This window comes from Camarhynchus parvulus, chromosome 3 (assembly GCF_901933205.1).
Source record: "Camarhynchus parvulus chromosome 3, STF_HiC, whole genome shotgun sequence".
Classification (NCBI taxonomy): Eukaryota; Metazoa; Chordata; class Aves; order Passeriformes; family Thraupidae; genus Camarhynchus; species Camarhynchus parvulus.
Window position 1 is genome coordinate 93,148,189 of NC_044573.1, and position 12,671 is coordinate 93,160,859.

At 38.8% G+C, this 12,671-nt stretch overlaps 1 protein-coding gene across 6 annotated transcripts in view; it reads left to right on the top strand.

The window, feature by feature from the left end:
* COL12A1 (collagen type XII alpha 1 chain) overlaps window positions 1-12,671 on the top strand; it is a 100,770-nt gene that overhangs the window by 32,067 nt on the left and 56,032 nt on the right. For 5 of the 6 annotated variants that reach the window (XM_030945580.1, XM_030945579.1, XM_030945581.1 and 2 more), the window contains 8 exons: window positions 2,369-2,638; window positions 4,469-4,735; window positions 6,666-6,858; window positions 8,434-8,555; window positions 11,147-11,296; window positions 11,383-11,502; window positions 12,007-12,171; window positions 12,361-12,507. In XM_030945580.1, coding sequence (XP_030801440.1) covers window positions 2,369-2,638; window positions 4,469-4,735; window positions 6,666-6,858; window positions 8,434-8,555; window positions 11,147-11,296; window positions 11,383-11,502; window positions 12,007-12,171; window positions 12,361-12,507 — 1,434 coding nt within the window. The remainder of the gene's footprint in view (window positions 1-2,368; window positions 2,639-4,468; window positions 4,736-6,665; window positions 6,859-8,433; window positions 8,556-11,146; window positions 11,297-11,382; window positions 11,503-12,006; window positions 12,172-12,360; window positions 12,508-12,671) is intronic. The other variant, XM_030945584.1, reaches the window with a different exon arrangement.

Here is a 12,671-nt window from a genome sequence, read left to right on the forward strand (position 1 = left end):
AGCTAAGATTCTGCCCTGGCTTTCATTTAATGCAGTCACTGAATTTGGTGAGACTTCATGAAGCATGAGCTGAATTGGGCCTTTTCACTATAACTTTTTCAGTATGTGCAATCACTATTGGGAAATGTTAACTGAACTTTACCAAACCCTCTGTATCTTAACCTTTATTTGAAGAGAAGATGCCATAAATTGTGGTAATTTATATTACGCGGCTAGAAAAACCAGTTTGAAGGGTACAATTTTAAGAACTGATGCAGAGTTAGGACAGAAAAAGAACTGTCTACAGAAAAACATGATGGAATGTCTCTAAGACTGAATTAAAATGAGAAATCCCCCCACAACACATGTTCTGTTAGTTGTATTTGAGAGTCATCTTTGTGATTGTTGTGGTACTCTCTGATTCTGCATTCTGTGTAGCTGGTGAATCTTTGATAGGTTGACATTAATTTCTATTCATCATTGAGTCAAGTGGGATTAGTTGTCTTACTTTTAATGAAGTTGCACCAGCAATGAGATGTTTCTAAAACAAAACTTTCTACAGATAATATTTTCTGCTGCACTGGGATTGTGTTTGGAAATGCTGCAGATTGTGGTGGAAGTAAAAGACAAATGAATATGAAAAGTGAAAACTCAGACTATGACTTTGAGCAATTTGCGGCTCAGCCTGAAACTGCTTCAGACTTCTGAATGTAGTGAGGTCTGTTCTTGCAATGAGACTAAGTAGTGGAAAGTGGATAAGCATTGAATTCCTCTGTGTTCAAAGAATTGTGGTTCTGCTCCTGTGGCTGCTATGGATTAGTATAAGAATATATTTTTATCAGTGAGGGTAAAACTTAACTGTGATGCCATGAGTCCACCCCAAGTGTTTAAGTCCTCTTCCTAAGCAGGAGCCACTTAGGAATGTCCTGTACAGTGAGAAATCCCACAGAGAATACACACCAAAGAACTGAGTACTTCTTTGTCTATGTGGATCTGGTTTCATAGAGCCCTTTTGCAGATTTTTCTATGATGAGGCTGTTGCACTAAATCTACCAGTCAGTGCTCCTTTCCTGCTATCAAAAGCAAGCCATTGCAACAGAAAATTGAACATATGTTATAAATGTACATTGAACATTAAGCAGAGGCACTCCTTTCACTGCACCACTTTACACCAATGAACTGGATTTTTAAGCAGAGGAACTACTCTGGTGCGTTGGGTGAGACTCGCATATCCATCTGACACTGGATTTCACATACTAATGAGCTGCTTCCTTTGTTCCAAGCTAGCTGAAACAAACTACAGGCAGGAAAGAGGTACAGGTCTCATGAATGGAAAGATGGAGAGTGTTTTCTACAGTAAGTGTGGGATGATGTAAGCACATGCAAATTAGTCGTGAACATAAAATGAAATAGCTGATCTGGTAAGTGGGACTCTGGAATATACTAGTACTAATAAATAACCAAATAAAGTTGTCAGAGAAAGGACTCTGACTGATTAGAGGCCTGGGCAATCATCAAGCATATGGAGTTCAGGAAGGGAAAGTGCTGGATTCTGCACCTGAGTTGGGCAACCGTAGATGTACAGACAGAGTAGGGAATGAGATGCTGGAAAGCAATACCATGGAAAGGGACCTGGGGGTCCTTTTTGGTGGAAAGTTGAATAAGAGAGGGAAGATAGGAGCAGACACTGATCTCTTTTCTGTGGTGACCAGTGACAGGACTAAAAGAATGGCCTGAAGCTGTGTTAGGGGAATTTTAGGTTGGATATTAGAAACAGGTTCTTCATCTAGAGGGTGGTTGGGCACTGGAACAGGCTCCCCAGGGCCGTGGTCACAGCACCAGCCTGACAGAGTTTGAGAAGAGTGTGGACAATTCTCTCAGGAACATGATGTGACTCCTGGGGATGGTGCTGTGCAGGGCTGGTAGTTGGTGGTCCTTCTGGGTCCCTTCCAACTCAACATATTCTGTGATAAGTCTCCATCATTTAATCCTTGGAAAAAAGGAACACACATAACAATGACAATGAATGAATGAAATAAAATCTTTTTTTTGAGAGTTAAAATTTACCTAAGTGAGCTGCACCACATTTAAGTACTGGCTTCATTCCAGGTCCTTGAATACTGCCATTTTTATTTTGAAAATTCGAAAGCATGACTGCTAAGTATATTATATGGTAGGGATAAGATCATTCATAGTCTAAAGTTAGCTTTAAGCGTTTTGTTGAAACCTTCATCTATTTTCTCTTGGGACTACCCTTGTATGTTATTGAAAATAATATTAATGGGAAAAGTTCAGTTTAGCTTTTAAGATCATTCGACTTTTAAGTTTGTACTTAGCTAACTTTTGCTATTTGTGTTTAAGAAAGAATTTGCTGTTTTCTTTCTTGCAGAACGTGGTTCACCACGTAATTTAGTTACCACAGACATAACTGACACTACAGTTGGGTTATCATGGACACCAGCTCCAGGAACAGTTAACCATTACAGGATAGTATGGAAATCACATTATGATGATACCATGGGAGAGAAGAGAGTCCCAGGAAATACAGTGGATGCTGTGATAGAAGGCTTGGAGCCAGAGACTAAATACAGGATTTCAGTATATGCAGCCTACAGCAGTGGAGAAGGAGACCCAGTAGAAGGAGAGGCTTTTACTGATGGTAAGTGTAATACATTACCACCATTTGTAACATTCTGTTTTTGATGAAATTATAATTTTTAAAGAAAATGGATCTTATTTTTCCTCTTTTTTTTTTTTAATGAAATGTTTCCCCAACCAAAATGCCACCTCAGCTCAGCCAATTTTGACATTTTGTTGGACCATTAAAAAACAAAAATCTCTTCTATGTCATATAGGTTTGGATTCAGCAATAATTACTTCCAAGTTAAGGTATTATTTGGTCTGCATATTACTCTGAATTCAGGCTTTTATAGGTTTAGTGTGACTGCTAAAAATCAGGTGAAGGAAATATGGATAGAGCAAGGAGGAAAGATGGGGTGCATTCCCACAGAATCAGTGAGTTTCCTTTCCAAGTTATTGCCCTTCCAGTCTTCACAGTCCTCAAACTGAGGCTCACTGGTGATTTTGATGTTTGTTATTTACCTTTCTGGGGCTCTTCTTTTTCTTATTTGCCAAATATTATGTTGTATTTGCCAAAGCAGGCTCAACCCTCTCCCGCAGTGTAGGCAAAGTGAAAAAACACAGAGACCAGGGATGGAATTGCAAGTAAAGGAGTCAGAATGAATGAAGGGATGACCTGGATAAGGCTTGACATTCCTTTTGTTTGCCTAAAGGGGCCATGCAAAGACAAAGCCTGAGGGAGGGCTCTGGGCAAGGATCATGTGTGTTTACATGTTCTTGTGCTCTGTCTTAAGCATCTGTTTTGACTACTGTTGGAGACAGGCTAGGCTGCTGAATTACGTTAACCTTTGTCCTTGACCCAGAGCAGTTGTTCTCAAGGTTTTGCAAGAGTAGTGATTGCTGCTGTTAGTAAGAGCTGACTCCCCAGAGTCAAAGCAGACTAGCAGACTGCTGTTCCCCAGCTTCCTTCTTGGTTCAAGCACAGCAACACCAGCTGTTCTAGCTTTTCCAGGTTAGGTGGGTAGCCTACCCTTTTCATTTGTACCGACTCTCTGTGTGCTGACTGAGGGAATTTGCTGTTAGGCCTATCAATAGCCCCAGACCTGGGGCTAATCGCCTGAAATGATTGTATCTTTCTGGTATACAATTAGAAATTGTCAGTTTCTAGAAGCTACAAAGCCTACCTTACTGTGTGTTGAAATACTGACCAATTCCACCATGCCAAGAGGGTTCAGCTTTGCCAAAACCTAAATGGCTTATTTTGGCTGACAGCCAGCACTGCATACCTGTCAGTTCACTTTGGATTATTTATACCATTTGTACAGTCTGGAAAATATCTCTTAGAGGCTGAATGCTGCAATTTGTTGAGAAAATGCTTTCTTAGTTCAAGGGCCTATTTCAGCACATATGCTATGTTGTGATGAGTGATTTTCCAAGCATTTGGAAAGTCACTCACCTCTATTTGAAGGACAGTTTGCATGGAGTTCAACAACCAGCTGTTTAGGTATTCACCAGTACCTTATCAGACCTGTAAAGTCAAAACTTAGAAAATCTATAGGACATTGAGTTCATGAAAATCAATGACTTTATCAATTTGAGAGTGCTGAATCTATTATTTAACGGATAAATGAAAAACATGACTAAGTAAAACTCCCACTTATGCTGTGTCATCATGTGATTTATACTTCCCCCTTTTTTGAAAACCGCATATCTGTTTGTTTAGTCCATCACAATCAAAAAATAATTAACAACAGTCTGTGAGATTCCCCTGTGTCTTCCCCACAAATACTGGAATTTTAAAAAGGGCAATTTTATTTTTTAGTACAGCAGCACTAATTTTGTAGTCATGCGTTTGAACATATCTGTGTATGATAAAGTAAAAATTAATCCATATTTTTACACTGAAAAGTGTCACCAAATGCCAGGACTCTGACAGTAGACAACGAGACAGAAAATACAATGAGAGTTACGTGGCAGCCTGCGCCTGGGAAAGTCTTGTCTTACCGTGTGAACTACAGAGCGCGCAGCGGAGGAAGGCAAATGTCTGGGAGAGTAAATGCTCCTGCTACCAGCATTGTGCTAAAGCGACTCAAACCCCGCACTACGTACGACATAACTGTGGTTCCAATTTATGATTTTGGACATGGGAAATCAAGAAAAGGAGAAGGAACAACAGGTATGTACCACAGGGTTGTACAGGATTTCATAATGCAAGTTTGTACTTAAAATTAATAATCGGGAAACATAGAAAAGCATGGCAGAGTCTGCCAAGATCATGAATTCACAGGAAAATTGAAGAAAATGTTATAAGTTGAGAAAAGAGTTTGGTTTGTTTGAAATTTCACTGTGGCGTAGCCTGAGCACAGCTTTTTGCTATTGATATTAAAAGGTGTAAGTACAGTGTAAAATCTGTTTGAAAATACTAGAATTGTTTTGAAATGCTGTCATCAGAAGTTCAAACAAGGTGTTTTGTAAGGAAGACAGCTACTTAATCAAGTGTTGTCAACTGTTGCGTATTTTGCCTTTTGCTTGTGGGTATTGATTAAATAGCTACCCAGCATCCTGTTATTTAGGTTTGTCTTCTCTGGTCACTATATTCTCAGTGGAAAACCCAAGGAACTAAAAAGGGGAAGTAGATGATTTAGAAGTTACATATGTGGAAGTCTGACTTCATGGTCTTTTAGACAGGCTGTCTTCTCCCTCAGAAACTGAAACTTTAAAATGTTTATTAAGTCTCACTGAAGGCATTTTTGTGGTAAAAGCAAAACTCATTTTCTACTCTACCCTTAGTATGAATGTGATACTGGCCTTATATTTTGTAAGGAAATGTTCTCTATATGTTCAGATCAATCAGATTTAGTGTCAGTTTTCTGCTTCCATAGATGGAAAGTTATTACCTAAAGAGAATCTTTTTCAAGATGTTTCTGCCTGTCTGACACTAGTGCCATTCACAGAGGTAGTCTGTAGATAGTTCATGACATTCTCTGTTTTCTGAATATATGTTATATTGAATGACAGGAAGTAAGATAAAGGTATCCTAACAGTGGAGATATCAGCACCTCAGTTACTGAAGAAAGATTTCTTCTTAACCTAAAATGTGGTTGATATAAAGGAGTCACAAAAACTTGATCAGCTCTTGACCAATATGTAGTTGTTTAATGCTGAAAATTATACCGAGATAAATTTTAGATAATCCAGCTGCTTTTGATTTTTGAACTTTTCATCTTGATACAGATATGTCTCTGCTTTCAGTCTAAATAACTGCGGTGGTAAACACTCTTTGGAAGCAAGTGAGGCCTGAGTCATCTTTTTAGTGGAAGCTATCATGATAATTCAGGGAGTATGATGAGAGATGAGACAGAGAATCTGTACTTTTCCTTGTGAGTAGGAGTGTATCTACTGTTTCTCAGCAGAACTCATTTTGAGGACATTTATGATCTTGTGGCTGTAGCTAGACAATTGCATAGGCACAGGGACAAGGCAATTTTTTTTCCCTCTGTATTTCAGGCCAAAGCAATAGTGGTAGTTTTTTGTTTACTCTAATTCCCATTTGTTTTTTTGTACTTTGAGCTTACACTGATGCATTATTTTCCATGACTGCACTTTAGAGTTGCACACAAGCAAAAGTTGCACAAAATGCAGAAGCTAGCCACAGTTTGTTAACCATTGTCTGTGAGTACTGCCTGCAGTGGGCAGCTGTTAGTCCTCTGAGGAACTTGCTCTTGACCTAAAAACCTTGACCAGCTGTTTGGCTGGCACTCCTCAGAAGAATTGGTTTTTGACACAGTGCCGCACCTGTGGTTGGTGAAGTTGCTTTAGCTGCCAGACAATTTATCCCTCAGTCCATTGACTGCAGAGGGAGCCTCAAAAATAGACTTAGCCCACTTACCTATTGGTTAGATAGGTAAAAGTAAGTGTCAGGAATCTCATCTTTCATCTCTTAATACTTGTCTTTGCTAAAGAAAGGAACAAAGAGTTTAGGACTCTCACTAATACTAGATTTGCATATATATATATATATATATATATATACTTAAAAGCATACTTGTTGATTTTTTTGCCATGTGTAGACCTGATCTAAACTCTTTTGTTTCCCGCCCTTTCAGCCTCTCCCTTTAAGCCACCTCGAAATCTGAGAACTTCAGATTCAACTATGTCAAGTTTCAGAGTAACCTGGGAGCCAGCCCCAGGGAGAGTGAAGGGGTACAAAGTAACTTTCCACCCTACTGAAGATGATGGGAGCCTTGGAGAATTAATAGTGGGGCCCTATGACAGCACAGTGGTATTGGAGGAGCTTAGGTATGCATACTCCCTCATATTCGTTTTTGCTTTGTTTTGTTTAGTTTCCTTTAAATAACTTTAGCCTAGGATTTTGTTTAATCCCGATCTGGTATTGAAATGCCTTGTAAAATCTGCTGTAAGTTAAGCAAGTAATTTTGTCAATTAACTATGAAAATCCTGTTATGCCATGTCTGAAAGGTACCTGGCAGGTTTCTTTCTAAGATTATCCATTTACATCACTTGCGGTCTTCTCACAGGAACTGAAGGAGGCAAAGATATAGGCTGGAGCTGTATTTCACATATGAGAAAGATAATGGAATAATGAAGGGTATTTGAGATTTCTAAAGTTTACTCTCAAGAATTTCTTGTCTCATGTTTCTCAAAAGATGCTTAGTTTAGCTCTTGATTCATTATCTCAGAGGCTTAGATTTTTAGAACAGGCTTCACACCAAGTCAAAATCTGTTAGGCAAGTATACTAAATATAATTAAAATAGGATCATTAAGTCAAAGAATCATACAGTCATAGAATGGTTTGGGTTGAAAGTAACCTTACAGATCTCTAGTTCCAACCTCATTGCTGTGGGCACCTTCCAGCAGATCTGGTTACCATCCAATCTGGCCTTCATGCCCTGGGATGGGACACCCACAACTTCTCTGGACCACCTGTTCAAGTGTCACACCACCCTCACAATAAAGAACTTCTTCCTAATATCTGATCTAAACCTAGTGTCATTACTCTCTGTCCCTACATGCTCCTATCAGAAGTGCCTCTCCAGATTTCCTTAGGTGCCCTTTAGGTGCTGGAAGCCTACCATAAGGTGTCCCCAGACTCTTCTCTTCTCTAGGCTGAACAACCCTAACTCAGCCTGTCTTCACAGGATAAGTACTCCATCCCTCTGATAATTTTTTGATCTTCCTCTGGACTCATTCAAGAGGTCCAAGCTCTTATATTGGTGGCTCCAGAGCTGGACACTGTACTTCAGGTGGGGTTTCACATGAGCAGAATGGAGGGTGAGAATCAACTCCCTTGACCAGCTGGTCCCTTGTGATGCAGCCCAGGCATCACTCCCAGTCCCTTAATTTGCCCTCTGTGACCTTCCAGCTGTGTGGCTGGAGCACTTTTCAGTGAAAACTGAGGCAAAAATATAATTCAGTACCTCAGCTTTCTCTATATCCTGGGTAACCAGGTCTCCAGTTTTCTTCTGGAGGGGGCACACTTTCTCCCTAGTCTTCCTTTTATCATCGATGTACCATAAAAACTTTTCTTGTTGCCCTTGATGTCCCTGGCCCGATTTAATTCTATCAGGTCTTTAGCTTTCCTAACCTGATCTCTGGATTCCTGGACAATTTCTCTTCAAAGAATTAAATAACTTGAATGAGGAAGGCTATAAATTTAAATATAGAGTGTAAAATCAGCTTTTAAATTGTTGAAACATCAATGTCTTGTGGAAGAGCCAGTATTTAGGCTTCATGTTTTAGCACCTTCTTTTCCATTAGGTATTTTTTTTCCTGTGAGAATTTAATAAGTGAAGTGTTTAGCATTTTACTAGCCAAATGACTTCAGTTAAAGTATACCTCTTTGACTATTTCAGGGCAGGAACTACCTATAAGGTAAATGTTTTTGGGATGTTTGAAGGAGGAGAGAGCAACCCTCTGGTTGGACAAGAGATGACCACCCTTTCAGACACTACTACGGAGCCATTTTTATCTAGAGGTAAACATGACTGAATTGAAGAAAAGGCAGTCTTGTATTTTGGATTAAAAAAAAGATAAAAAGTTTACTACATTTCGTTTTTGTTTTTCTAATGCACATAGTTGTTTACAGGACTCATTATATTCCCTTCCCTGATGACTTAAACCCTGTTCTGAAATGACCACAAAGCATGACCCAGTTCACAGTTCTAGTCCTCTGCACCCTCCAGATGATCTTACAAAGATGATAATGCAGGCAACCTGTGTTTTGCTGATTATTCAAAGCCATCTGCATTGCATTTTCAAGCTGTCCACATCTGTGTTAGTTCACATAAGGTCAAATTTTTGAACAGAGATCATGGCTCATCTACAGGGGTCTTCACAGGAGTAGAACAAGGAATTTTAAGCAGATTGTTGGCCCTTTTCTTGTCCTTATATGGTGACTTGTAAGACTAAGATGATATAATGAACAAACATCTGATAGTTGGGAACGTCCTAGTGTTAATGTATATTATTTAAGTTTATATTCAACATAGTCATTGTTTAGTCTTTTGGTTTGTTTTCTATAGTAGGAGGAGACTTTTTCACAGAGGCAATTGCAGAGTGCTCTCCAGTATCTCTTTGGGAGCTTCTCACTAGTAAACCTGTAGCTAGTAAACCTTTCTTTCAAGACTTCTTTGAATTTTGTGATATTTAGCTCCCTTTGGTGTACTTAATAGGCCTCTGCATGTTAATATTTGTGCTCACCATACTCTCAATTTTACCATCTGAAGAAGGTTTCAGGGCTCAGTCCTTCACGGAAAGCATAAAAAAGCAGGTCTGCTTCTGAATAGTCAGGTATACATGAATAAGTAAAGCCTTTTCTCCTCTGCCATTTCAATGCTTGGATAACCATCAGAGAGAATTTGGTGAGGAGAAAGAACCTAACTGCAAAGCCCTTTGAGTTAAATAAAGAAAAAGAGGTTTCTGACAGCTGACTATATTGTTTTTGCTTAGCTCACATTGGGCTGTGTAAAAAATACTCATCTTGTATATGACTTTATTGAAACATTTTTAGAAACTTCCTAAATAGTTGTCCTACTCTGTCTAATAATAGAGGGTAAACTGAAAAAAAAACCCCTAAAACAGTCCAGGAGTGGCATTAGACTAAAGCTTTAATAAGGCTGGCAATAAAAAATTGCACAAAGAGTGGTTTGTTATTTTTCATTATAGTAGCTCTCATTTCTGTTTTCAGTGTTATCCTCTTTAAGCTAATTGTTTTATTAATGCATGGATTTGAGTAATGGTTAATGTGAAAAATGAATTTATATCTTGGACAGCAAATGTACATTATTTATTAATGGGGGGAAAAATCACCCTAGATCTGGCACATTTACTAGAGTTTTCCATGTGGGGGACTATAGTATGTTGGAAGAAACATAAAATAGATTAACTTTTTAATTGTACATAAAGTTAACTTTAACTTTCATATAAAAGTTATGCATGCAATTTTTTGAACTAACATGGTTTGACTTAAACCCTACCCCCAACTGATTTTATTGTCCTGACTAAAGACTAGATCTATATTTTCTGTGCAGAAGAGGATCATGCTTTTAACCCCCAGGTACATGGAATAGTTATATTCATGAGTCTACAGTGTTGGATCAATTCTGTGGAACATATATGAAATCACAATATCTTTCAACTGTGATGAGTGTGGATGATTTTTCTCAATGGGATTTCTTCCATATAAAGACCAGAAGCTCTGATGGCAGGAAGCCAGAAAATTTGCAGCTGGTAACAAAATCTACAGGAAAAAAAGAGAGAAAGGATTTTGGCTTTCTTTTTTTCAAATGGCTGTGGATAAAATTATTGCGTCTTTCTGTTTTGTATAAATATTTTGTGATTTTCCTTGTGATGAAAACAATATGATGCATATTTTATTTTGTAATTTGTAAACTGAAGATATCTGAAATAACTTCCTACCTTTAGAGAACATTGCAGCTTTGTATGAATGTTTGTTCTTGTTCCCTCTGTATGTCTTGACCTGTGTTTATGTTTGTGTGTCTTCTCTGGATTGTGCTCTTTCTTTTCTGTACGTGCAAACTTCTATACCACAAGTGTTATTATGTCTTTTTCCCCTGAAAATTGAGGAATGCTATTTATGTGAAAGTGATTGTAATACATGCTGTTAATCCCACTATTACATGGTTGAAAATTAATCAGTAATTTAGCTAAATGTGACAGACTAAAATACCATAAAATTGTATAATCTAATAGTGCTTACTGCCATATCAGTGGTTCGTATAGTAGTCTTGTACAAAACTTCTGAAATCAAGTGATCAGCCATATTTAAAGGCCAAAACAGACAATGACATGACAATAGAGAACACTGGCCTTGACATTTGCAAAGGCTTATTTTTAAAAGGAAACATACATGAAGGAATTTAGACAACTTTTGCCATGGAACCACTGACTAGTGTGAATAATGCTCTCAAATAGGTCATACTTGACAGAGTGCCAGTGAATAAAACTAGAGCTATTTTGGAAGCTAATTCATGACATATGTCATCTAAAAGGATGGGGAAAGAAAGCCATCATGCTAAGGCTATATTTTTCTGGTTGACATGGCAGGTTTAGAATGTAGAACCAGAGCAGAAGCTGATATTGTGCTGCTGGTGGATGGCTCATGGAGTATTGGGAGGCCAAATTTTAAAACCATCAGGAACTTCATTGCCCGTATTGTTGAAGTTTTTGATATTGGTCCTGACAAAGTGCAGATTGGTAAGTTCTCATATGTTGGAGGGAAAATGGAGCATAACTCCTACAGAGACACATAATGACTGAGTAAATGATGGCTTTTTTCCCAGGTCTTGCGCAGTATAGTGGTGATCCCAGGACAGAATGGAATCTCAATGCTTACCGAACCAAACAGTCTTTGCTAGAGGCTGTAGCCAACTTACCATACAAAGGAGGCAATACTCTAACAGGTATGTCACAGTGCCAGGATTTTACTTTAGCTTCAATGAAAATGATTCTAGTAGCTGACTCTGATTTTTTTCAGTGAACTCAAATGTGTCTGTGATGAAAAGGACTTAACAGTTCAGCTCAGTATGGTTGGAACAGCACAGGTATATAAACTCAGGGGGAATGTGTTAGGTTTTGGGTGATGAAGAGCTTGTGTTGCTGTTGAGCCTATGAGAAGAAGAAAGGCCAGTTCCATTTCAGGGTTGGGATGAAGACAACCAGGAACCAGAAGGAGGGGTAGTGGAAGTCAGGAGGGTGATGAACACCAGGTAAGAGAGCACCTGAATAGTATCAGTTGCTCAGATCTAGATGATGGGCTGCAATTAGATTCAAAATGCTTCTATAAGGAAATAAACAGTGGAACTATGTTGTCAGAATGAAGTCACTAGGATGCACTAATTTCTTTTACTGTGACTACTATATGAAAGTAGTTTACAGTGATGGTTACTTTCTTTGTGTCATGCTAGGAATGGCCTTGGATTTCATCTTAAAAAACAACTTCAAACCAGTTGCTGGCTTAAGGCCCAGAGCTCGCAAAATTGGTGTTCTCATCACTGATGGCAAATCACAAGATGATGTAGTCGCCCCTTCAAGAAAACTCAGAGATGAGGGAGTGGAACTGTATGCAATTGGTAAGTACTCCATGAAGGCATGGCCTGCAGCAACCCCCTCCTGCTCATCTGCTAAGCCCGCAGAGAAGTGGCCACATACATAAGTACATAAAAGATTATTTGAATAGTGTGTTTAGGGATTTAATTGCATGTTATTGTGCTTTGTGGCCATAATTTCTAACAGGTTTTGCTTTCTTGTTCTCTTGTAAGGTATTAAAAATGCAGATGAAAATGAATTGAAGCAGATTGCAACAGATCCAGATGACATCCATGCTTACAATGTTGCGGACTTCTCCTTCCTGGCTACCATTGTTGATAATGTAACCACAAATCTGTGTAACAGCGTGAAAGGTCCAGGTACATCACATTTTCAGTCTATTTCATTCTTTATCCATTTTACGTGCTTGCACTGCTAGTTCCTTTTTATTACTTATTGGGAACACTGTGTTAGCCGTGGGCTGTTTTTTCAGCTGCTGGTGTGAGGAAGTTGTGCAGACCACCTGGACTACCCTGCAGGGGTC